This window comes from Hypanus sabinus, chromosome 3 (assembly GCF_030144855.1).
Source record: "Hypanus sabinus isolate sHypSab1 chromosome 3, sHypSab1.hap1, whole genome shotgun sequence".
Lineage (NCBI taxonomy): Eukaryota > Metazoa > Chordata > Chondrichthyes > Myliobatiformes > Dasyatidae > Hypanus > Hypanus sabinus.
Window position 1 is genome coordinate 168,868,925 of NC_082708.1, and position 27,957 is coordinate 168,896,881.

At 41.9% G+C, this 27,957-nt stretch overlaps 2 protein-coding genes across 4 annotated transcripts in view; one reads left to right on the forward strand and one right to left on the reverse strand.

Moving 5' to 3' along the window:
• The window catches only part of polr1a (RNA polymerase I subunit A), a 231,470-nt gene that overhangs the window by 114,878 nt on the left and 88,635 nt on the right, over nt 1–27,957 (reverse strand). For all 3 annotated transcript variants that reach the window (XM_059965629.1, XM_059965628.1, XM_059965627.1), the window contains exons 18-21: nt 21,123–21,281; nt 15,451–15,549; nt 12,666–12,818; nt 8,430–8,512 (exon numbers count right to left, since the gene is read on the reverse strand). In XM_059965629.1, coding sequence (XP_059821612.1) covers nt 8,430–8,512; nt 12,666–12,818; nt 15,451–15,549; nt 21,123–21,281 — 494 coding nt within the window. The remainder of the gene's footprint in view (nt 1–8,429; nt 8,513–12,665; nt 12,819–15,450; nt 15,550–21,122; nt 21,282–27,957) is intronic.
• On the forward strand, nt 23,503–23,990 carry LOC132390681 (peptidyl-prolyl cis-trans isomerase F, mitochondrial-like). Its single transcript, XM_059963239.1, is given in 2 exon segments — nt 23,503–23,872; nt 23,875–23,990. Coding segments are annotated over 2 exon segments (486 nt in total).

Here is a 27,957-nt window from a genome sequence, read left to right on the forward strand (position 1 = left end):
TTTAACCTTTTGAAGAATTCCCATATGGGACTTTGTCAAAGATATTACCAAAGTCCACTTGAATAACATCATATGCAATACCCTCACTAACACGTAGATACGTCTGGAAAATCGCAATCAAATTAGTCAGACATTAACAAAGTTATTTTGACTATCCCCCGATTAATCCATACCACTCTCAAAGTCAAATTAATTCTGACCTTCAGAATGTCTTCCATTAACTCTTCATGCTCTCTGCCCACGGGAGGCAGGTTCAGAAGTTGCCGGGGCCCTAGCAGAGATAGTTAAATTCATCCTTAGCGACAGGTGAGGTGTCGGATTGGAAGATAGCCTATGTTGTTCCACTGTTTAAGAAAGACCCTAAAAATAAACCAGGAAATTATAGGCTGGTGAGCCTGACATCAGTAGTGGGAAAGTTATTGGAAGGTATTCGAAGGGATGGGATATGAGTATTTGGATAGACATGGACTGATTAAGGATCATCAGTGCGTCTTTGTGCATGGTAGGTCATATCTAACTATCTTAGAGATTTTCAAGGAAGCTACCAGGAAAGTTGATGAGGTCAAGGCAGTAGATGTTGTTTACATGGACTTTAGCAAGGCATTTGACAAGGTCCCTTAAGGGAGGTTGGTGAAGAAGGTTCAGTCACTCGGCATTCAGGATGAGGGTGTAAACTGGAATAGATGTTGACTTTGTGGGCAAAGCCAGGAGTGGTAGTAAATGGTTGCCTCTCTGACTGGAAGCCTGTGAGTAGCGGAGTGCCGCTGGGATCAGTGCTGGGTCCATTGCTGCTTATCATCTATATCAACGATCTAGATGATAAATGTTGTTAACTGGATCAGCAACTTTACAGATGACACCAAAATTGGGGGTGTAGTGGACAGCGAGGAAGACTAACATGGCTTGCAGCAGAATCTGGACCAGCTTGAAAAGTGGGCTGAAAAATGGCAGGTGGCATTTAGTACAGTTAAGTGTAAGGTGTAGCACTTCAGTAGGACCAACCAGGGATCTGGGAATATAGGTCCATAATTATCTGAAAGTGGTGTCACAGGTTGATAGAGTTGTAAAGAAAGCTTCTGGCACATTGACCTTCATAAGTCAAAGTACTAAGTACAGGAGATGTGATGTTATGTTGAAGTTGTATAAGACACTGGGAAGGCCCAATTGTGTGAAGTTTTGGGTCACCTACCAGCAGGAAAAATGTAAATACATTTGAAAGAGTCCACAGAAAACTTACAAGGATGTTACTATGTCTGAAGAACCAGAGTTATATGAAAAGATTGAATAGGTTAGGACTTAGTTCCTTGGAATGTACAGACAGACAGACATACTTTATTGATCCCAAGGGAAATTGGGTTTCGTTACAGCGGCACCAACCAAGAATAGTGAAGAAATATAGCAATATAAAACCACAAATAATTAAATAATGTCAATCATGCCAAGTGGAAATAAGTCCAGGACCAGCCTATTGGCACAGGGTGTCTGACACTCCGAAGGAGGAGTTGTAAAGTTTGATGGCCACAGGCAGGAATGACTTCCTATGATGCTCAGTGTTACATCTCGGTGGAATGAGTCTCTGGCTGAATGTCCTCCTGTGCCTAACCAGTACATTATGGAGTGGATGGGAGACATTGCCCAAGATGGCATGCAACTTGGACAGCATCTTCTTTTCAGACACCACCATCAGAGAGTCCAGACGCACCCCCACAACATCACTGGCCTTACGAATAAGTTTGTTGATTCTGTTGGTGTCTGCTACCCTCAGCCTGCTGCCCCAGCACACAATAGTAGAAGATTGAGAGGAAATTTGACAGAGGCATACAAAATTATGAGGGGCACAGATAGCATATGTGCAAGCAGGCTTTTCCACTGAGGTTGGGAGGTCATGGGATAAGGGTGAAAGGCAAAAGGTTTAAGGGGAATATGAGGAGAAACATCTTCTCTCAGAAGATCGTGACAGCATGGAACGAGTGCCAGTGCAAGTTATGCATGTGAGCTCAATTTCAACATTTAAGAGAAATTCAGATATGCATGTGGATGGTAGAGCTATGGTCCCCGTATAGGTTGATGGGAGGAGGCAGTTTAAATGACTCGGCACAGACTAGATGGGCCAAGGGGTCTGTTTCTGTGTTGTACATTTTTTGACTTTTTGGGAGTATTGCATGCAGCTCTAGTCACACGATAGAAGAGAGGTGATTAAGTTAGAGAGGGTGCAGAAAAAGATTCGCAGGAACATTGCTTGGACTGGAGGGCTTCAGAGAGTGGAGCTGTTTCCTCTGGAGCAGAAGAGGCTGAAAGATAATTTTACATACGTTGATGAAAATCTGAGGGACAAGGGTGGGGTAGATAAGTCACAACTTTTTCCAGGGTAGAACTAAAGGACATAGGTTTAAGGTGAGGAGAAAGATTTAAAGGTGATCTAACGGACATACCAACCTATAGAAGTGATTCAGCCAAACTAAAAGCACATTAGTGGGATGGCTAGTAAAGTTACTTTACCATCAACATGATAGCAAAGGTAAGCTAAATACTTATTATTTTGTATTTATAATCATTCATGAACCCATGACCATTATCTTGTTATTCCTATTTCCTTCGTAATTTATAGTAATTGTATGTCTACACACTGTACTTTTTAAGTAGTGTAAGCAATTTTATACTTATTGTAGATTTTTTTTTCCGACTCTCAGAAAGCTTGGTTGATGCCTCATTCACCATGATTGCAGCCGTTCAAGATGGCAGCTCACCAGCAACTTTTCAGGGCAGTTAGCAATAGACTATAAACGGCCTAGACCGCAAAACCCAGATTCAGAAAATAAATAAGTAATAATAACAACCTTTACAACTATTTTCAATTAAGTTACTTTGATTTGTATCCTTCTCTGAGTTACATTTTCATCTCTTGCTCAAGATTAGAAATTTTTAGTTTGCCTCTTATAGTAGCTTTTTGTGATGAAACACTATTATCTTCATTCACAATGTTCCAGAGTAAAGTATGAAGTCAGCACAGCCTTTTCTCCAACTTAGTTAGAAAATTGTTAGCAGCATTCCGCCAGAAATGTCCTGTAATTCCTGAGTACTATGTAGTAGAGGGAGTCCTTTTTTTTCAGACCATTTGTGACTTCAAATTATGTCACTGTGCTTTCAAATTTGTGAAGCCACTTTTCCCAGAAGAGAGAACCACTGCTGGCTTGAAAAGCACACTGATAACATGAGACTAGTTAGGCAAAGTTATTGCTATATATATAAATGCACTAAACATACTAAAAACTGTTTATGCAAATCTACAGTTTCAACATTGCATGACTTGCAGAGACTCCCGTTAGGTTCAGCATTAAAACTTGCTATCATCTCAGCATTTGAAAATAGACTGACTCATGATACCACGAGATAAAAGGGATCCTACTTAGCAAAGTAAATATTAGCAGTAGAAGTACCTTCTCAGTGTTCAAAATATTAGTACCTGCACTTAAAATGCATTCATTCACACTGTCATGTTAACTGTGGCTGGAAAGTCGTCGTCATAGCTATCCCTCGAAGTCAAGGATGATAGTCTTCATTCCGTTGATCTATTTATGGGCTCTCAAGTGGCTTATGAGTCCAATCTTAAGGCCCACAAAGCAAAGACGCCTGTGCGTGTATTTGTATAATGTGTACTTGATGAAGCACACGATACTTCACAAATCAACCAACTGATTCCAATGGCATGGAAACCACGACGACTGGAGCTGATGGATCTGTTGCAGCCTTCATCCACCTTCATGGCCGTTGAGTTCTAAGTAACTTCGTCCACCTATTCCACCGTTGAGGTTTTGGTTGGATTGTTGTCAGGGACCTCACCGCCATGGGTGACCCTACCAGGAGCACAGCTCCAAACGGCATCGCTCTCGAGATCTCAGGACTACACAAGCTTCTCCACCACAACAAGGTGACAATCCATGGAGAAGACTGGGAAGTCATTGATATGGGATTAATAGTGCCTGGAAGTTCATCAGCTTTATTAAAGAAGAGTTAGCGCATCATAGGCCTTCTGGAGGCAAAGTTGAGAGATGGTGGTAGGTCTAGTCTCTGCTCTGTGTGGGCTCCTCAAAATAATTGACCATCACTTTAAGTATTGCGCTCTGTAAAGTTGGTTACTTTTATGGGCTGTTCAAGGTAACAGAAAAGAAGGAACTGACATTTACAAAGAAAGGGTGTCATGCTATGCAACAGTTCATTTTAAAGGATCGACAAGACACGCCTACACCAAGGAAGTATGAAACAAGCTGGGATTTTGAAAACTATCATTGAGAGAAAAATAATGACATAATTGTGCTCTCATCGCATCAAAGGACATTTCTGAACAATACCTAAATATGTATAATTTGGTACAATCAGAAGCAATGAAAATATTGTTTTAGAGTACTGCCTGAACCTATTTGACAAGGATTTGTTGATTATAAAAATATTCCCAGATTGACTTTGTTCACAAGCTTTGCCACATCTTGAAAATTGTAGCATAATCTCTTCCTAAAGTTACTCCTTATCCTGTGTTCAGTTTTGCTTTGTTTAGGGATTAGTCATGTTTCAGCAGTTTTTGATGTAAACAATAGGAATACGTCAAGCAACAGGAGAGGCCCAGGAAGTCAAAACAAGGTTCAGATTATGAAATGTGGCAGTATCAATAGTGTGGTAATCCTTCAGTACTCCAACAAGGTACCAGTCTGGATTAGAGCTTGCATACTATACTTGCTCAATATCTTACTGCAAGAGCTTTACTGTTTATTATTTGTAATAGATTCATGAATGTTATTTCAGAATCAAAATCAAGTTTATTTTCACCAGTGTGTTGTGAAATTTGTTAAATTAGCAGCAGCAGTACAATGCAATACACGATAATGTAGAAAGAATAAATTACTGTATGTATATTAAGTAGATTTAAAAGGGTAAATAGTGCAAAAACAGAATAACATATACTTTTAAAAGAGTGACATAGTGTTCAAGGGTTCAATGTCCAATTGGGAATTGGATGGCAGAGGGGAAGGCACTGTTCCTGAATCGCTGAGTGTGTGCCCTCAGGCTTCTGTACCTCCTTCCTGATGGTAACAATGAGAAGAGGGCATGCCCTCAGTAATAGGGCTCTTTAGTAATGGACGTCATCTTTCTGAGGCACTGCTCCTTGAAGCTGTCGGATATCATAGAGGCTGGGACCCAAGATGGAGCTGATTAATTTTAGAACTTTCTGTAGCTTCCTTCGTCTTGTGCAGTAGAAACTCCACCCCCAACCCCCATACCAGACAGCGATGCAGCCTGTCAGAATGCTCTCCACGGTACATCTATGGAAGTTTTCAATCGTTTTAGGTGACAAACCAAACCTCTTCAAACTCCCGATAAAATATAGCCTTTTTCTTGCCTTCTTTATAGCTGTATCGATATATTGAGACAAAATTAGATCCTCAGAGATCTTGACACGCAGAAACTCAGTCTTGTTCACTCTCTCCACTTCTGATCCCTCTGCGAGGTTTGGTTCGTGTTCTCTTGTCTTACCCTTCCTGAAGTCCACAATCAGCTCTTTGGTCTTACTGACGTTGAGTGCCAGGTTGTTGCTGCGACACCACTGAACTAGTGGGTATATCTCACTCCTGTACACCCTCTGATCTCCATCTGAGATTCTACCAGCAATGTTTATGTCATCAGCAAATTTATAGATGCTATTTGAGCTATACCTAGCCACACAGTCATGGATATAGAGGGAGTAGAGGAGTGGGCTAAGTACACAGCTCTGAGGTGCACCAGTGTTGACTGTCAGCGAAGAGGAGATATTATCACCAACCTGCACAGATTGTGGTCTTCCAATTAGGAAGGAGAGGATCCAAATGCAGACGGTGGTACAGAGACTCAAGTTCTGTAGCTTATCAATCAGGACTGTGGGAAAGATGGTGTTAGATGCCAAGCTATAGTCAAGAACAGCATCCTGACAGGTGTTTGTACTGTCCGGGTGATCTAGGACCGTATGAAGAGCCATTGAGATTGTGTCTGCTGTAGACCTATTGTGGCAATAGGCAAATTGCAGTTGATCCAGGTCCTTGCCGAGGCAGGAGTTCATTGTAGCCATGAACAGTCTCTCATCACTGTCAATGTGAGTGCTACCAGGCAATAGTCATTAAGGCAGTTTACACTACTCTCCTTAAGCACTGGTATAATTGTTGCCTTTTTGAAGCAGTTGGGAACTTCCAACCATAATAATGAAAGGTTGAAAACAGTGCAAGCATTAGTGAATTTTGAATTAAAATATTTTTGTAGGAGGGAAAGTTTACTCAAGATATCACCTTTGATTTAGATGAAGGCATTGAGAATAACATCAGCAAGTTTGCTGATGATACAAAGCTGGGTAGCAGTGTGACGTGATGAGGATGTTAGGAGAATTCAGGGTGACTTGGATAGGCTGGGAGAGTGGGCAGATGACATTTAATGCGAGTAAGTGTGAGGTTATACACTTTGGGAGTAAGAACAGGCAGGCAGATTATTATCTGAACGGTGTAGAGTTAGGTAAGGGAGAAATACAAAGAGATCTAGGAGTCCTTGTTCATTAGACACTGAAGGTGAATGAGCAAGTGCAGCAGGCAGTGAAGAAGGCTAATGGAATGTTGGCCTTTATTACAAAGGGAATTGAGTATAAGAGCAAGGAAATCCTTTTGCATTTGTACAGGGCCCTGGTGAGACCACACCTGGAGTATTGTGTACAGTTTTGGTCTCCAGGGTTAAGGAAGGGCATCCTGGCTATAGAGGAAGTGCAGCATAGATTCACGAGGTTAATTCCTGGGATGTCCGGACTGTCTTACGCAGAGAGGTTAGAGAGACTGGGCTTGTACATGCTGGAATTAAGGAGATTGAGAGGGGATCTGATTGCAACATATAAGATTATTAAGGGATTGGACAAGATAGAGGCAGGAAATATGTTCCAGATGCTGGGAGAGTCCAGTACCAGAGGGCATGGTTTGAGAATAAGTGATAGGTCATTTAGGACAGAGTTAAGGAAAAACTTCTTCTCCCAGAGAGTTGTGGGGGTCTGGAATGCACTGCCTCGGAAGGCAGTGGAGGCCAATTCTCTGGATGCTTTCAAGAAGGAGCTAGATAGGTATCTTATGGATAGGGGAATCAAGGGACAAAGCAGGAACCGGGTATTTATAGTAGATGATCAGCCATGATCTCAGAATGGCGGTGCAGGCTCGAAGGGCCAAATGGTCTACTTCTGCACCTATTGTCTATTGTCTTTGGTCAGCCATTCCCCATCTTATGGCACTTTAAGATGCAACCACAGGAGGTGCAACTGTCTTTTCGCCATTGAGACACTCAAGCTGACGTTCCAGTGAAGTAGAGATTTACTTGTACTCTGACTTGTCTTCCTTACGGCACTTGGTGTAATCACTGGGGTCTCCTCAACACTGGAGAAACCCAACACAGACTGAGTGATCACTTTGTAGAACACCTGTGTTCAGTCTGCAGGAGTGACCCAAAGTTTCCTGCTGCCTTGCTTCCTTATCCCACTCTGATTTTCACACTACTCTGTCTGTGGCTTTTCCGACTGTTACAACTAGAATCAAACTAAGTATGAGGAGTAACAATCCATCTTCCATCTGGGCATACTGCAGCTTTTGTAAACTACCCCGTTTTCTCTCTTCTGATGAAGGCCCTTGGGCGAACTATCCACAACAGTGGGTTCTGGTTGATTGAGCCATTGGTTAATTGGGTAACTGCTTATTTGGAGTAAGTCCTAAATTTTATTTGTTTATTTATTGAGATGCGGAGCAGATTAGGCCCTCCTGGCCCTTCAAGCGCGCCGCCCAGCAATCCCCTAATTTAAACCTAGCAAACATTAACCTACCACTGGTACATCTGAAGGCTTTGGAAGGAAACCGGAGTACCCAGAAGAAACCAATGCAGTCACAGGAAAAATGTACACGGAGCGATGGAGGATGAGAGGTGACTTGATAGAGGTGTACAGGATAATGACAGGCATTGATCGTGTGGATAGTCAGAGGCTTTTCCCCAGAGCTGATTGGGCCAACACGAGAGGGTACAGTTTTAAGGTGCTTGGAAGTAGGTACCAACAGGGTTAAGTTTTTTTTAAATAAACGCAGAGAGTGGTGAGTGCATGGAATAGGCTGCCAGCGACAGTGGTGGAGCCAGGTTCCATAGGGTCTTTTAAGAGATTCCTGGATACGTACATGGAGCTTAGAAAAATAGAGGGCTATGGGTAACTCCAGGTAATTTCTAAAGTAAGTACATGTTCAGCACAGCATTGTGGGCTGAAGGGCCTGTATTGTGCTGTAGGTTTTCTATGTTTCTGTGCTTTTCCAGAGACTGTTAAGTATTTGGAATACGCTGCCAGATGAAACAACTAAAGTGATTTATTATTTTCTGTGTCAGAAGTTTAAACAGTTCCTTACCTTTGAAGGTACCCAGATCGGCTAGTTTTCACAGCTGTATCTACCAGACCTTCCCTGCCAGCCATACAGTGAAAGAAAAACTCCTGGAGGATGAAAGAATAACATTTAAAAATGAAGATTTTGATGACTTCCTAAAGCTTGCACTAAGACAGGGGTTCCCAACCTGGGGTCCACAGACCCCGTGGCATAAAAATATTTGCGAACACCTACACTAAGCTATCACACTAAACTCAAAGAGGCAGAGACATTTTATCACAAACCAATCACAGACACTCTGCCAACATATGATATATTCTCCTGTGAAGAAAACCAAAAATGTTGGAAATACCAGCGATCAAAGGTAGCTTTTCTGTGAAAGATTATTGACCTGAAACATCAGAGATTTTACTCTTGCACTCCTGACCTTCTGGTGTTTCTACCAATTTGTTGTCAGATCGTATTAAATGGTGAAAGAAGCTTGAGGGACCACATGATCTGTGCTTACTCCTAAATCAAGGTCACTTTTTTCACATTTCTAGTATCTGCGAGATTTTGCTTTTATAGGAGATTTTTATACTTCGCAAAATATTGTTTTCTTATAGCCTTTCTTGAATTTTATTTACCCCGTGAGAGTTATCCAATCATTATCCAACTGCTATCGGCAGCAAATAAATAAATAAATCAAGGGTTTGTGGGGTTGAAAAGAACTGTCAGTGTTTTGGGTTGAGACCCTACACATGGATCAAGAGTGGTGGGAGATGTTAGCTGGTATAAAATGGAGAGGGAAAGAAATCAAGGGCTTAAGGAGCCAGTTTGGAAGGAGAGCAGAATGGATGGAGCTAGGAGACAGAGGCAAGCAAGAGAAAGCAAATGGGCTGATGAAGCCAGGTAGGGGTTAAGTTTTGTAACTGCAAAACATTTCACTAATTCAAAGGAAAATAAGAGAGCAGAATGTTGCAAGTTTTATGGTTGTCCTTTACTTTAAGTGAGGTGCGTGTGTATCATGTGGTAGCCTGATAACATATGCATTTCACACACACACACATATATATACATACACACACACACACACACACACAAATACCAATCAAGAATCTATCAACTTCTGCCTCCATAGCTGCCTGTCGCAAAGAAATTGCTCATCTCCGTGCTAAAAGGACGCCTCTCTAATCTGAGGCTGTGTCCTCTGACCTTAGATTCTCACAGCTGGGACCTCACCCCAGCAGCTTGTCATGCTCAAAATAGTTGTAATTGGAACTGGTTTATTACTGTCACGCGTACAGTGAAAAGCTTGTCTTGTGTACAGATCACACAGTGCTCCGGGACAGTACAAGGTAAAGCAATTTAACAGAATGCAGAAGGAAGCGTAACAGATTGAAAGAGGGCATGGTGCAGCAGCAGCCGCACAACACAAATAAATTTTTTGCTACAAGATATTTCAATTTCCCAGAGGTCACAAATGTAATTCTCTCAATATAATTGTAGGAATAGCAACTTATTTCTTTTCTAAAGTGTGAACAACTGCAAGTTTAAAAGCAAATAAAGCAGGTTTGAGACATAGTCGAATACAGGGAAGCGATCTGGACATTCAAGAGTGTCAAACATTCACAACTCGCCTATGCTAAATATTGCAAAGACGAGAAAAACTGTCAGACCACCAGATGGATAAAGTTAGATTTTAGTCGGTGAAGACGACTGCTGCAAAATAGAAATCAAATTGGCTCAGCACTGCTTCTGCTTTGTATAGTACTTCGCCAATTTACAAAAGCCAGAGTACGAATCAGGCAGCCTTTGCCACCAACCAGCAAGTATTAAAAAAAATGCTTCCACTTTTCACAACCTTGGCATACAGTAACTCAAAGCACATGAAAACCAGCATTATGCTCTTGAAGTGAAGTCAATGCCATAACGCAAGAAATATAGCAACAAATTCACACTTAGCAAGACTAACCGCAGATGTGACTTTGTTGGCTGAGATGCAAGTACTGCCCTGGATATTACATGCATCTCCTGATCTCTCTGAAATAACACTAAGAGATCTTTTCCATCCATCGAGCTATTTGGTTCTTGAGTAGTAAGGGTGTCAAAGATTGCAGGGAGAAGGCAGGAGAATGGGGTTGAGGGGTAAAATAAATCAACTGTGATCAAATGATGGAACAAACTCGATGGATCAAATGTTCCTATGACATGGTCATAATGCACCCAACTCAAGGTAGCCCTGACATTTCAGTTCTGCTCCAACAATACTCTGATGTGTCAACCCAAATTTTGACTTTCAAGTCTCTGCAGATGGGCTGAAATCACTGAGAATGCAATCACTCAGCCACCACTGATAACAGCTAACTTTGGGAAAACGCATGTACCCCTGAAGCAAAATAATATTGAATCTGTGAATTTAATTTGGCTCTTTTTGGCACTGATCAACAGAAAAAGATTGCGTCAAAGTGAAAACAGATCCTCTACAAAGTGATCTAAATTAATTACAAATATAAAACACAAAATAATTGATTGCACAAGTAGTCAGCCCCTTTAATATGACACACCAAATCATCATGGTGCAGCCTACTGGTTTTAGAAGTCACATTATTAGTTAAATGGATACCGGTGTGCAGTCAAGATATTTCAATTGATTGTAGTAAAAATACACCTGTATCTGCAAGAGTCAACTGCTGGTGAGTCAGCATCCTGGCAAATACTATACCATGAAGAGAAAAGAACACTCCAAGCAACTCTGTGAAAAGGTGATGGAAAAGCACAAGTCAGGAGATGGATACAAAAAAATTTCCAAGTCACTGAATATCCCTTGGAGTACAGTTAAATCAATCATCAAGAAATGAAAAGAATTTGGCACAACTATAAATCTGCCTAAAGCAGGCCGTCTTCAAAAACTGAGTGACCGTGCAAGAAGGGAACTAGCGAGGGAGGCCACCAAGAGGCCTATGATAACTCGGAGGTAACAAGCTTCAGTCTTCAGATGGGAGAGACTGCGCATACAACAACCATTGCCCGGGTGCTTCACTGTTTACAGCTTTATGGGAGAGTGGCAAAGAGAAAACCACTGTTGAAAAAAACTCACATGAAATCTCACTTAGAGTTTGCCACAAGGCACGTGAGAAACTTTGACATCAGCTAGAAAAGGTTCTATGGTTTGATGAAACCAAAATTGAGATTTTGAGTCATCAGACTAAAAGCTATGTTTGGCATATGCAAAACATAGCGTGGGAGAAGATTGTTTCCAGCAAAACAATGACCCCAAGCATAACACCAAAGCTTAAGAACAACAAAGTTAATGTCCTGGGCCAAGTATAGCCAAGTGAGAATCTTGACTTCAATCCAACTGAGAATCTGAGGCTGGACTTGAAGAGGGCCGTACACTCATGATCCCCATGCAATATGACAGAGCCTGAGTAGTTTTGTAAAGAAGAATGAAGAAAAATTGCAGTGTCCAGATGTGCAAAGCTGATGGAGACCCATCCAGACAGATTCAAGGCTGTAATTGCTGCCAAAGGTACATCTACTTATGAATACTTATGCAATCAATTATTGTGATTAATAATTGTAATAAATTTAGGCTACATTGTAGAAATTTGGTTTCGCTTTGACATGAAAGAATCTCTTCTGTTGATCAGTGTCAGAAGAGCCAAATTAAATCCAATGTGATTCAATGCTGTAAAACAATAAAACATGAAAACTTCCGGGGGGGGGGGGTGAATAATTTTTATAGGGACTGTGCTCACTAGCACCAAACCATTAGAATCTGAGTATAGAGAAAGATTGACTAGAACTTCCTGAAACATGGGGGAATGAGGAAAGGTTTCATGGTGGCATACAAAATTATGGGGGGGGTATAGGTATTGTAAATGCAAGTAGACAGTCCCCACTGAGGTTGGGTGAGACTAGAGACTAGAGACTAGAGTCGTAGGTTAAGCGTGCAAGGTGAGAATCTGAGGGGGAGCTTCTTCACTCAGAGATGGTGCAAGTGTGGAACTAACCGAAGCTCAATTTCAATATTTAAGAAACTTGGATGAATCCATTGATGGGAGGGGTATGGAAGGCCTCAGGTGCAGGTTGATGGACTAGGCAGAATAGCAGTTCAGTTGAGCTGAAGGACCTGTTTCTGTGCAGTACTACACCAAGGCTATAATAAGGGATGATATCGCTGTACAATTGGCAACAACAGTACTGGCACTCCATGGCCTCTGTCATATTAGAAGTGGTGTAAAAGGTAGGAAGAACCATAATAATGTTGCTTTTTACCGGAGGGCTGATACCAGTAAGAAAGCGGCCAGTGACAAAACCACCGGAACGTGGAGTGAAGTCGTAAGGTTGGAAACAGGGCAATGATTTCCCAGAAGGCATCAATGGCGGTCGGCGACCTTCCAGCTCAATCTGTCCAAGAAGACAAGAGATCTGAAAATGGAAAAAGTGCTATTTACTCAAAGATAGATAGAACTGGTCACCTTACAGAACACATTTTAGAACTATCCACAATATTTCTTTAAAGGGTTATGAGGCAAAATTACTATCATGAGAAGCCAGAGAACATGTGAGGACGCACCTGCAGGGTTTTAATCTGGCTCAGAATGACAAGATTATTAAAGTCAAATCAAGTTTACTGTCATTTAACTATATATATGCATATAATATATATAACCATTTAATATATAGTAACATTTCTCTGAACCAGGGTGTAAAGCACAGTAGTACATATTATACACAATAACTTATGAAGGCAAGGATAAAATCTAGACAAATCTTGCATAAATAACAAACTAAAGTGTATGAATTAAATATTGTAAGGTACAGAACAGATTAACCAGTGACACACTGAATGTGATGCAGCTGGGAGCTTAGAAGCCTACTGGTCTGGGTGAAGAAACTGTTTCCCACCCTGACCGTCCTTGTTTTTATGCATCAGGGTCTCCTGCCTGAAGGTGTAAAGTCAATTTGGAAGATGGATGGATGGGTGGGATCCTTAATAATACTGAAGATGCTGTGCTTGCAGCGCTCCTGATAGATAGATGGTAGGGAGACCCTTATGATCCTCTCAGCTACACTCACAGTCCTTTGCAGGAACTTCCAGTCTGACACATGGCTGCTCCCATAGTTAATTAATTGTTAATCAAGTTAGCAATGATTTGTGAAAGTGCTTTGCAGCTTTAAGAATTAACAGGGCCTAAGCATATTCATCTTTTGTTGATAGTTGCATGAAGAAACATGGTGAAAGTCTTTCTCGTGAGCCAACAGGTCTCTGATTCCCATTGCAATGTTAAGGTCAAAAATTAGCTTGAGGAGAGAGGCTGGCTCCTCTATCCTGTTGCAGTACTCAGCAATGAATCAGGGCAGAGCATAGATGTCCTGGACCAAGGGCAGGGATGGCTGGCATGTGATGGGATTGCATGCTACATTATGGATTACAATGCACACCCCAGCCTTCCCATTTATTCAAATAGAGCCAAGTTGAAGATAGCCATCCTTTTAATTTTATTAACAACACACACAAAATGCTGGTAGAACACAGCAGGCCAGGCAGCATCTATAGGGAGAAGCACTGTCGACGTTTTGGGCCAAGACCCTTCCTTTTTGATGGTGCTGGAGTCCAGATTTTCAATATGCCCTGGGTCGCTGGGGCAGCCGAGATCGACAACCAAGGCCAATCCATGGCCATTGGAACACGCGGTGATGGCGCTGGAGTCCGGATTTTCAATATGCCCTGGGTCGCTGGGGCAGCCGAGATCGACTACCGGGGCCAGGGACGCGATACGAAGACCATGCTCTGGGGTCTGCAGATAGAAGATCTTGCGATCCTTGCAGGACGTGATGAAGTCAAAGAACCGGCGATTGCACGCATGGATCCGACGGAGGATGAAATAACGGACAGGTCCATTGCAAATGGAGAAAAAGGTGTCCCGGAGGCGTGGAAGTGATTGTGAAAGAGACACCAGGTACCTTCTCATGGCGGAGAGTGTCGCCCTCAGGCTCTCGGCCTGAAACGTCGACCACGCTTCTCCCTATAGATGTTGCCTGGCCTGCTGTGTTCCACCAGCATTTTGTGTGTGCTGTTGTTTGAATTTCCAGCATCTGCAGATTTCCTCGTGTTTGCTCTTTTAATTTTATGTTTCTTAATTATTTTCTAGTAGTCTAAGCACCAGTGAAAAATTTATTAGGCACATCTGGGGGTGGGAGGCAAAACCTCAGGATTCACTGCATGAGCCTAGTCGGTCAAGGCACTGGGTACAGGAGTTGGGACATCAAGTTACAACTGAGTGTTTGTTGGTGAGACCGTAGTGGCAAGATCGTTTCGTTCTCATCTCCCTGCTGTAGGAAGGATGTCATTAAGCTGGAAAGAGTGCAGAAATAAAACTCAAGTCGTCAGGATGCAAGCGGTCGAGTGTTAGAAAAGGCTGGATAGGCTGGCTTTTTAATCACCTGCAGCATAGAGGCTGAGGGGGCATTTATAATCATAAGGAGCATAGGTAAGGTGAACAGTCATAGTCTTTTTCCTAAGGTAGAGGAGTCTAAAATTACAGGATATGGAATTAATGAGATAAGGGACCAGAGTTAAACTTTCTCCTACAGACAGGACGGTGGGTAAATGGAACAAACTGGCAGAGGAAGTTTGTAGGCACAGGTACATTTATAACAATTAAAAAAAAGACAGGTACATGGATAGCAAAGGTTGAGAGGTACTACAGATGGGCCAAACACAGGTCAATGGGATTAGGTTGGTAGACATATTAGTTAACTTGGATGAGTTAGGCCAGTGGGCCTGTTTCCAAGCTGTATGACTCGAACTCTAGTTTGTATAGGAGTGGAGGAATCTGAAGAGGGCTCGTGGGAACATGGGAAGAATTAAATGCAATTCGTGTAAATAAAGTGCTTGATGGTCAGTGCAGAGTTAGTGGACCGAAGATTTTCATGCTTTACGAATCTTTGACTCCTTTATGATTTCCATTGAAATGGTAAACCTTAAACAGTTAAAGATGTACACACATAGACATGGTACAAAACTGCCCAGCTACATTGAGAAAATAAATAATACCTGCATAGTATTAACAGCTGAGCCCTTTGCACCAGATTGCACCATGAGCTGCAGGTTATTTTCTGGAAACTGCCTATGAAGACCCAGGGGCATACAGACCTGTCAGTCAAAAGAAAACACACAAAGATAACAACAAAAGTGAAAAGACAATTTAATATCAATCCAAATGACGTTTCTTCCCCCCCCCCCCCCCCCACCACTGTGCAGTTCAGGTAAGATGAAGAGTAAAGGGAGTTAAAAAGGCAACACAGTCAGACCAGTTACAAAGAATCATCTGGTCTCCTTCCGAACTCATCTATGCTAATAAATAAATTGAAAATGAAATCAAAACTATTTAATTTATATTTAATGCACTGATACTATTTCCATTGTCATTTTGTTGCATTAATAATATTGAAAATCAACTTTTTGATTCCACTTTAAAGCTAATTATGTGGAAACAAATATTTAAACAGTCAGGGATGGACTTACTTTGTGCACTTAGCAAGACTGGCAGTCCCACATTCGAGTTTGATCTGTCATTCAATAAAAATATCACCAATCTTGTACTTTTAAATCTATTATCCAGATATCCCTTCATTTTCAAAAATCCTTCAATCTCAGTTCTGAGTTTACTCAACAACCAAACACCCTTCAGAAGTATAGAATCCCAAAGATTAACATGCCATAGATTTTTACCCCCCATTTTTGCACTAAGTGACAAACTCCTTATCCTGAGACTATGCCCCCTAGTTCAAGACGCCATAACACGGAAATGTCTCTCAACGTTATCCAGTCAATCCCATCAGAATCTTAATGGCTGCATTGAGGACTTCCCATTCTTTTCATATTCTTTTCAATGAATACTGATCATTCCTACTCTCTCCCCAGATATATTATAGAAACATAGAAAATAGGTGCAGAAGTAGGCCACCATTCAGTATGATCATGGCTGATCATCCAACTCAGAATCCTGTACCTGCTTTCTCTCCATACCCCCTGATCCCTTTAGCCACAAGGGCCATATCTAACTTCCTCTTAAATATAGCCAATGAACTGGCCTCAATTGTTTCCTGTGGCAGAGAATTTCACAGATTCACCACTCTCTGTGTGAAGAAATTTTTCCTCATCTCGGTCCTAAAAGGCTTCCCCTTTATCCTTAAACTGTGACCCCGCGTTCTGGACTTCCCCAAAATCGGAAACAATCTTCCTGCATCTAGCCTGTCCAATCCCTTTAGAATTTTATACGTTTCAATAAGATCCCCCCTCAATCTTCTAAATTCCAGTGAGTATAAGCCTAGTCGATCCAGTCTTTCTTCATATGAAAGTCCTGCCATCCAGGAATCAATCTGGTGAACCTTCTCTGTACTCCCTCTATGGCAAGAATGTCTTTCCTCAGATTAGGGGACCAAAACTGCACACAATACTCTAGGTGCGGTCTCACCAAGGCCTTGTACAACTGCAGCAGAACCTCCCTGCTCCTGTACTCAAATCCTTTTGCTATGAATGCCAACATACCATTTGCCTTTTTCACCGCCTGCTGTACCTGCATGCCCACCTTCAATGACTGGTGTACAATGACACCCAGGTCTCGTTGCACCTCCCCTTTTCCTAATCGACCACCGTTCAGATAATAATGTTTTTCTGTTCTTGCAACCAAAGTGGATAACCTCACATTTTCCACATTAAATTGCATCTGCCACGAATTTGCCCACTCACCTAACCTATCCTCTATCCCTGCATCCTCTTAGCATCCTCCTCACAGCTAACACCGCCGCCCAGCTTCGTGTTATCCGCAATCTTGGAGATGCTGCATTTAATTCCCTCGTCTAAAACATTAATATATAACGTAAACAACTGGGGTCCCAGCACTGAGCCTTGCGGTACCCCACTAGTCACTGCCTGCCATTCTGAAAAGGTCCCGTTTACTCCCACTCTTTGCTTCCTATTGGTCTGCCAACCAATTCTCTATCCACATCAATACCATACCCCCAATACCGTGTGCTTTAAGTTTGCACACTAATATCCTGCGTGGAACCTTGTCAAAAGCCTTTTGAAAATCTAAATATACCACATCCACTGGCTCTCCTCATCCACTCTACTAGTTACATCTTCAAAAAATTCTACAAGATTCGCCAGACATGATTTTCCTTTCACAATTCCATGCTGACTTTGTCTGATGATTTCACCTCTTTCCAAATGTGCTGTTATCACATCTTTTATAACCCACTCTAGCATTTTCCCCACCACCGATGTCAGACTATAATTCCCCGGTTTTTCTTTCCCTCCTTTTTTAAAAAGTGAAGTTACATTAGCCACCCTCCAATCCAGAATCTAAGGAGTTTTGAAAAATTATCACTAATGCATCTATTTCTTGGGCTACTTCCTTAAGCACTCTGGGATGCAGACCATCTGGCCCTGGGGATTTATCTGCCTTTAATCCCTTCAAGTTACCTAACACCACTTCCCTACTAACATGTATTTCCCTCAGTTCCTCCATCTCACTAGACCTTCGGTCCCTTACTATTTCCAGAAGATTATTCATGTCCTCCTTAGTGAAGACAGAACCAAAGTAGTTATTCAATTGGTCTGCCATGTCCTTGTTCCCTATGATCAATTCACCTGTTTCTGACTGTAAGGGACCTACATTTGTCTTGACCAATCTTTTTCTTTTCACATATCTATAAAAGATTTTACAGTCAGTTTTTATGTTCCCTGCCAGCTTTCTCTTATAATCTTCATCCATAAGATCTTTAAATGCTTGCCGTTGCATATCCACCGTCAACCCTTTAAGTATCATTTGCCAGTCTATCTTAGCTAATTCACGTCTCATACCTTCAAAGTTATCCTTTTTGAAGTTCAGAACCTTTGTTTCTGAATTAACTATGTCACTCTCCATCTTAATGAAGAATTCCACCATATTATGGCCACTCTTACCCAAGGGGCCTCACACAACAAGATTGCTAACTAACCCTTCCTCATTGCTCAATACCCAATCTAGAATGGCCTGCTCTCTAGTTGGTTCTGAAAACCATCCCGCATACATTCCAAGAAATCCTCTTCCTCAGCACCCTTACCAATTTGGTTCACCCAATCTATCTGTAGATTGAAGTCACCCATTATAACTACTGTTCCTTTATTGCACGCATTTCTAATTTCTTGTTTAATGCCATCCCCAACCTCACTACTACTGTTAGGTGGCCTGTACACAACTCCCACCAGCGTTTTCTGCCCCTTAGTGTTATGCAGCTCTACCCATATCGATTCCACATCTTCCAGGCTAATGTCCTTCCTTTCAATGGTGTTAATCTCCTCTTTAACCAGCAATGCTACCCTACCTCCTTTTCTTTCCTGTCTATCCCTCCTGAATATTGAATATCCCTGGATGTTGAGATCCTATCCTTGGTCACCCTGGAGCCATGTCTCTGTGATCCCAACTTTATCATATTCATTAATAACTATCTGCACATTCAATTCATCCACCTTGTTACGAGTGCTCCTTGCATTGACACACAAAGCCTTCAGGCTTGTTTTTACAACACTCTAAGTCCTTATACAATTATGTTGAAAAGTGGCCCTTTTTGCTTTTTGCCCTGGATTTGCCAGCCTGCCACTTTTACTTTTCACCTTACTACTTTTTGCTTCTACCCTCATTATACACCCCTGTGTCTCTGCACTTGTTCTCATCCCCCTGCCACATTAGTTTAAATCCTCCTGAACAGCAGTAGCAAATGCTCCCCCTAGGACACTGGTTCCAGTCCAGCCCAGGTGCAGACTGCCCTGTTTATACTGGTCCCACCTCCCCCAGAACTGGTTCTAATGCCCCAGAAATTTGAATCCCTCCCCCTTGCACCATTTATCAAGCCACATATTTATCTGAAATATCCTCCTATTTCTACTCTGACTAGCACGTGGCACTGGTAGTAATCCAGAGATTATTACCTTTGTAGTCCTACTTTTTAATTCATCTCCTAACTCCCTAAATTCACCTTGTAGGACCTCATCCCATTTTCTTACCTAATTCGTTGGTACCTATGTGCACCACGACCACTGGCTGTTCACCCTCCCATTCCAGAATGTCCTGCAGCCGCTCAGAGACATCCTTGACCCTTGCACCAGGGAGGCAACATACCATCCTGGAGGGTTATAGTAACCATTGCAAAACATCGACTTGGTTACACAGCAGAAAATATTTTGAGGTTTACAGCCAAAAACACCACACAATTCTTCAATTATCTTACCAAAGTCCTTAGTTTTGGACTGAGCTCCCTTGTAATAAAGGTAAACATTAGCTTTCTTAATTGCTTGTATTAGCTGCACATTTACTTTCATCCTTTACAGTACAGGTTCAATTCTAGCCACTGTAAGAAGCTTGTACGTTTTCCTCATGACCATCTGAGTTGCCTCTGGGCGCTCTGGTTTCTTCCCACAGTCCAAAGATGTACCGGTTGGTAGGTTAAATGGTCACTTTAAATGGTCCAATGATTAGGCTAGGGCTAAGTCGGTGGTTGCTGGGCAGCACAGCTCAAAGGACCAGACAGGCTTATTCCACGCTGTATCTCAATAAATTAAATAGCAAGCCACTGTCCTCTTTAGATCTCCATTTCCACATTTCTCACAATTCAAAACGTTCTTTATTTCTCCTCACACAGATGAATAAGCTCATATTTTAATAATTTACCTATCTCTCCATCTTCCTGTCCAGTTACATCCTCAAAATTTTAAATTTGCCGAACAGATTTAATTTTCAGAAAACCATGCCAATGCTGCTGAATCATTTCAATATTTAATAACAAGATAGATGAGGGAATGGTGGGAAATGAAAATTGTGCAGGTTCTCAACCTTATTGCTCAAACAGCCTAAGGGAGCGAAAATTAAAATCTACTCCCAAACAATCAGTGATTAGTTATTTCCATCTCCTTAGTGTAGAATGCCATTTTGAGTGACCAGACCTGGAAACTTTTATAGAGAAAAAATACATTACAAAATCACTATTGGTTTCATTCCAGCTGAGGACATTTAAAAAGTATTAAATAAAATCTCTACTGTGTTTAAGGACTCTGGCCAAACGAGTTGTTGGAGTTGTCCCCATTGTTGGGATGGGTGGGTGTGGTGGGATGTTATATCATGTTCTTTAAGCTTATTGTGTTTATTTTATGCTGCATCTAAGTTCAAAACAGTTCAAAGTAAAATTTATTATCAGAGTACATACATGTCACCACATACAACCTGAGATCTTCCTACGGGCATATTTAGCAAATGTATAGAACAGTAACTGTAAACCAGCTCGATGAACAACAAAGTGTGTAAATGCAAATATAAATAAATAGTAATAGATAACAAGATAAAGATAAAGTCCTTAAAGTTAGACCATTGGTTGTGGAAACACCAGAACGGATCCAGAGTAACAATCATTTCATTCTCCTTTACACTCATGTACTTAATAAAAAGAATTTTAAATCTTGAATCTCCAGGAAAATGAAACTCTGTGTTACTAATTCTAATTAGAATAAACTCTATCCTAATTTCATCTTCTGCGTATTTCATTCTTAAGAACTTATCCACCCCCTTTCCAACAAAAACACTGAGTGAAAAGGCACAGGAAATGATGCATTCTGGAACGATAATCACTATCGTCTCCAACAGAAGAAACATTTACTTATAATAAACAGAAAGCAATATTTTTTCAGACCTTGTTGATCTGGTTGTTGTACTGATTCATTTCTTCTTTAAATTTCAGGTCCACTACATTCATGTCCCTGGGATCTTTACTGAGGTGAGCATTTTGCCACTTATCTTGAGCTTCTTCACATGAGGCAGACTCCGGTAAATTAAAAGCATTTCGGATGGCCTAAGGACAAAATAGACTTGCTTGAGTTAAGTTTCTACATAGCAATTACTGCATGTTACCTTGAGCAATAAATATATAATTTAATTTCACTCTTGCATGCAAACACTTTGCAGCACAAAGATGTTGATGTAATTTTTTTCTTATTGCTACTTCAGATTAAACTCAAAACATCTAGAAAAAACAACCATACTATCAATTTCCATACTACTCAACTGAAATTGTATCCTGGATGGATTGAAACACTAAATTGATCATTATTTCATGCCCCTCTGGAAATTTGACAGGACACTTAGTGGTCTTCGTCTGGTATAATTTCAAGATTTGATATACAATGTATTACCAACCGCTGTAAAAACTTCTGTGACAGCAGGAGAGTTCTGAGTTCAAGAGCTATGATGTAACATTGCAGCGCTATAAAACCCTGGTTAGATCACACTTGGAATATCTGATTCAGTTCTGGTCAACTCATGACAGGAATAATGTGGAAGCTTTAGAGAGGGTGCAGAGATTTACCAGGATGCTGCCTGGACTAGAGGGCATGTCTTAGGAAGTGAGGTATGGATTTTCACTCTGGAGTGAAGAAGGATGAGAGGTGTCTTGATGTGGAAGCTTTAGAGAAGATGCAGAGGAAATTTACCAGGATACTGACTGGACTGAAGAACATACTGGACTGGGAGTAGGTTAAGTGAGCTAGGGTATTCTCTTTGCAGTAAAGAAGGTGACTAGATAGAGGTGTACAAGATGATAAGATAGAGTGGGTAGAGTGGACTTTTTCCCCAGGACAGAAATGGCTAATTCTAGGGATAATTTTAAGGTGACTGGAGGAAAGTATAGGGGTAAGTCTGCCAAGGGTGATAGAGGCTAGGGGCTTTTACAAATCTCTTAGATAGACATATGGATAATACAAAAGTGGAGGGTTATGCAGGAGGGAAGGGTTGGGCTGATCTAAGAGTAGGATAAAAGGGTTGGCACAACATTGTGGGCCAATGGGCATGTAATGTGCTTTAATGTTCTTTATTCTATGTTCTAAATTGTGTAAGGAAGTGACCATTGTCTACTTTGATGGAACCTAATTTCAGAATTCTTTGTAAGTCTGGGACTTCCAAGTCCCAAACCTGCTGTTCCTTGAATGCCCCAGGCTCTGGCTGACCACCGCCACCTTCATTCAATTAAATGTCCGATTTTCCAATGGACCTGACATTTTAATGACAGACTTCCTGCCCCCTCTACCCGCATCCCAGCCTCTACACAGTATCAATAATCGGGCATCCAAGCCTCTCCCTTCATTGACCCCCAAGTCCTGATGCCACTGCTCCTGCACCTCTCAAGTGTTCTTTACCCCTCTCGGCACCACCCTTTCCTTCATGCCCTTCACAACTCGCAAAACTAAAAGTGTTAAACAGAAGTTTCAGATCCATATGAAACAGTAATTGGCTTACCATACGACAACCATATGGAGGACAAAATTTACCAGAATATTTGTTTCATTTCTTCAGAAGTATAACAAACAACATTTTACTGCCATGTCTGCTGCACACAATGCTAGGTCATGAATTTTGGCTTGGACCCAGCTAGAGCACTGTATCCAGCCTTTCACATCAAACATCCAGAAAGACATTCTTTTGAAAATGTCTCAAAAGTTGCAGCAAGGCATAGAAGGATAAATTAAGAATTCAAATTGAAGATGTCATCTGAGATGTGTACCCATATCATTCTTGTATCTACCATTATCCCTTTACTATGGAATTTGACTTGTAAACTCTACCATTGATGGTCAGGTATAGCACTTTAAATGTGCAGGTTCAAAAGAAGTTTCAGAGTATTGGACTCAGCCCAATACAGTACATCATGGGCACATCCTTCTCCACCATCCTCGGTATCTACTAGAGGGACTGCCTCAGAAGGCAATATTGAGCCTAAACGATGACCAACTAGTGGCACTGACTCAACACTCAACAAGTGTTTGAGCGGCTGGTAATGGATCGTATAAAATCCTATCATCCAGCCACCCTGGACTCTTTTTCAATTCACCTACTGCTCAAACCGGTACACTGATGACGCCATAGACTCACCACTTCATTCCACTTTTTCCCACCTAGAAAACGATGCCTCAAATGCCAAGATGTTGTTCATCAACTTAAAGTCTAAGTTCGGAATTAGCACTCCTAGCAGCGTGCTCAGTTGAGGCTAGCACAAAGTGGTGAGAGAGGAAAAAAACAGAATGGGCAACCCTCACGTCTTCTTCGACATTGGTTTCGATAAACAGCCAGTGGGCCGCATTGTATTCGAGCTAAGGAGTGATGTTGTTCCAAAAACCGTAGGGAACTTCCGTGTGCTTTGTACCAAACCAGAAGGCAAGGGGTTTAAGGGATCAATTTTTCACCGAATAATTTCTGGCTTTATGTGCCAAGGTGGAGATTTCACAAAAGGCAATGGCACAGGGAGCAAATCCATCTATGGTAACAAATTTCCAGATGAGAACTTCCTACTCAAACATGAAGGAGCAGGAACACTGTCAATGACAAATGCTGGGCCCAATACAAACGGATCACAATTTTTTACCTGTACTGAGAAAACTAGTTAGTTGGATGGAAGCATGTTGTGTTTGGCCGTGTGGTAGAAGGCATGGATGTCGTACAACAAATGGAATCAAAGGGATGGCAGAGTGTTACTGTTACTGTTCGCATTCTTGACTGTGGAACAATGTGATGAGAACATTCCTACGGTGGCTGCCCAGTCTTTCTTCCATTGGTACATTGCTATGAAGGTGGCAAAATCCAAATCTCAAGTTGATTTGTGTCATCGTACATTTCCAAGTTACCTGAGGCTTTTGCCCAGGTTGGAGCCTAAACCATCAATTTTCAGTGATCTGTGGCAGTGCTTAACCTTCAACTTTTTCATGAGGTATAATGGAATTATTTGTTTATTTTAGCCTTGTACTAAAATACTTCATTCAAATAAAACGTACATTTGCTCACCAAAAAAAAAGTCTAAGTTCAGTTTATTGTCATTCAACCATACACATGTATACTGCCAACTAAACAACAGTCCTCCGGACCAAGGTGCTCAACACAGTACATATAACGCACACACATAACACACAGGGTGCATATACGATACAAATTACTAAGTAAACAGTATAGTGCTTTGTGTATGATGAGACCTGGGAGAAGAAGCTGCTTCCCACACTAACAGTCTTGTCCTAATGCTAGTGTACCTCCTGCCTAATGATAAGGGGTCAAAGAGATTGTTTGAAAGATGAGAGGCTCACTAACAATGTTAAGGGCCCTATGTATGCAGTACTCCTGATAAATATCTCTGATGGGTGGACGAAGGACCCTGATGATCCTTGCAACCGTCCTCACAATCTTTTGGAAGACCTTGCAAATCCGATACCAGACAGTGATACAGCTGGTCGGAACTTTCTCAAAGTCGATGGCTGGGGGGAGGCACATGCCTCGATCTCCTCAGGAAGTGGAGATACTGCTGTGCTTTCTTGACCAAAGGGGTGGTGTTTAGCGACAAGGTGAAATCATCTGTTATAAGTACTTCCAGTAATTTGGTGCTGCTAACTCTCCCCAGAGGAGCTCGGCATGATCATCCCTCTGAGGCTGGTGGGTAAACAGTCCTTCTTGGGACTCAAAACCCTCTCTGTAACTAGATTTTGGACATCTCGGACGGGAAGATCCCAGTCAGTCCCAGTTGACAGCAACACCTCGAGCAACATGCTGAGCACTGACACCGCGACTGTTCATGCTGCTGACTCATGACCACACTGCTAGCTTCAGCTCAAACTGCATCATCAAGTGTGCTGAGGAATCTCAGTGGTTGGCCTCCAAAGCGACAATGATGAGTCGGCATAGAGCGAGGAGGTGGAGAGGCTTGTCAAATGGCATGAGAACAACAGCCTGAGTCTCAACGCCAACAAGACAAAAGAAATGACTGTGGACTTCACGAAGGCACAGGTCACCCACTCTTTTGCACATCAATGGCTCTGTCGTGGAGACAGTAAAGAGCACAAAGTTCCTTGGTGCACACATAACAGATTATCTAACCTGGACCAACAACACTTCCTCACTAGTCAAGAAGGCACAGAGGCATCAACACTTTCTGAGGAGAGTGAGGCGTGCAAGGCTCCCTGCTTCCTTTCCAACAACTTTCTGAGTGTCCTGTCTGGCTGCATCATCGTGTGGTACGGAAGCTGCAAGGCACCGGACCACAGGATCCTACAGAGGACAGTAAAAACCACTAAAAGAATCATCTGGATCACCCTCCCCTTATTTGTGATATTTACTGGAAGCATTCCTGATGAAAGGCCCAAAGCACTGTTGAGGATCCCTACCACCCATCACAAGCTCTTCGACTCATGACCATCAGGAAGGAGATACAGAAGCATCAGGACTAGAACTGCCAGATTGGGCAACAGCTTCTTATCTCAGGCTCTGAGACAAATGAATACCCTGCCACTATCCAGGTCTCGTCACTAACAAGCTGTTTACCTGTGCTGCACACTACATACAATTAAATTTTGTCAGTTTATTTATGATAATAATTTGATTTACATGCTATATGTGATATATGTTTCGTGGGTGCGCTGTGTTCCGGAGGAACACTGTTTCGATTGGCTGTATATAGAGTCATGGGACACAACAGCACAGAAACAAGCCATTCAGCCAATCCTGCATGAACCACTCTGCCTAGTCCTATCGAGCTGCAGCCAAACCATAGCCCTCTCATCCATGTACCTATCCAAATTTCTTTTAAATGTTGAAATCAACCCCACCATTTGTGCTGCCAGCTCATTCCGTGCTCTCCTCACCCTCTGAGTGAAGAAGTTCCCCCTCATGTTCCCCTTAAACAGTTCATCTTTCACTCTTCACCCTTTTGAGATCTCTAGCTGTAGTCTCACCCAGCCTCAGTGGAAAAAGCTTGCTTGCTTTTATTCTATCTATTCCCCACATAATTTTGTAAATCTCCATCGAATCTGCCCCTCAATCTTCTACTCTTTAAAAGTAAAGTCCTAAACTATTCCAATCCTCAGGTCATTAAGTCCCAGCAACATCCTTGTAAATTTTCTCTGCACTCTTACAAACTTACTTATATATTTCCTGTACAAATTACACCTCACCAACATCTTATAGAATTTCAACATAGCATGCCATCTCCTGTACTCAAAACTTCGATTTATGAAGGCCAATGTGCCAAAAGCTTTATTTACGACCCTATCTGCCAGTGACGCCACTTCCATTGAATTATGGACCTCAATTCCCACACTCCCAGTGCCCTACCACTCACAGTGAAATTCCATCTGTCATTTTTCAGCCTATTTTTCCAGCTGGTCCAGATGCCACAAGCTTTAATAGTCTTCCTCGCTATCCATTACACCCCCAATCTTGGTGTTAACTGCAAATTTACTGATCCAGTTTACCACATTATCATCCCATTTGTTAATATAGATGAGAAACAACAACAGATACAGCGCTGATCCCTGCGTCACACCACTAGTCACAGGCCTACTGTCAGAGAGGCAACCGTCTACAAACACTCTCTGGCTTCTTCGCAAAGCCAATGTTTAATCCAATTTACTACCTCATTTGAATGCTAAGTCACTGCACCTTTTTGACTAACTTCCCATGTGGGACCTTGTCAAAGGCCTTGCTAAAGTCTGTGTAGACAACACCCACTGCCTTGTCTTCATCAACTTTCCTGGTAGAACTTCATCAACTTTCCTCGAAGAACTCTATAAGATTGATTAGACAAAACCTACCATGCACAACGCCATGTAGACTAACCATAATTAGTCCGTCTATCCAAAAGCCATGTAGACTATCCATAATCAGTCCGTCTATCCAAATACTTATATATCTCAGTAAGAAGGAAGACATAACGATAATCCCGGTGCCGAAGAAGAGTAAGGTGGCATGCCTGAATGACTATTGACCCGTGGCTCTGACATCAATTGCTATGAAGTGCTTTGAGCGATTGGTTATGACACACATCAATCATAAACTACCGGTCAACCTCGATGCTTTGCAATTCGCTACCTGAGCAACAGGTCAATGGCAAATGCCATCTCTCTGGCACTACATTCCTCCTTAGAATACCTGGAGAATAAAGATGCATTTGTAATGCTCCTTTTCACTGACTACAGCTCTGCCTTTAATACTATCATTCCAAATAAACTGATTCCTAAGCTCTGGAACCTGGCTCTTAGCACTCAGATCTGCAGCTGGATCTTTAACTTCCTCACAGACAGGACCCAGGCAGTAAAAATAGGGGACAAGCTCTCTTCTACAATCACTCTGAGCACTGGTGCCCCACAAAGCTGTGTACTCAGCCCCCTGATATAGTCACTGTACACCCATAATTGTGTAACTAAGCTTCCATCAAACTCAATATATAAGTTTGCTGATGACTCCACAATTGTAGGCCGTATCTCAGGTAATGATGAATTTGAGTACAGAGAGGAAATTAAGAACCTGGTGGCATGGTCCGAAGACAATAACCTAGCCCTCAACGTCAGCAAGACGAAGGAATTGGTTGTTGACTTCAGAAGGAGTAGCGGACCGCACGACCCCATCTACATCGGTGGTACGCAGGTGGAACAGGTCAAAAGCTTTAAATTCCTCAGGGTCAATATCACAAATGACCTGACTTGGTCTAACCAAGCATAGTC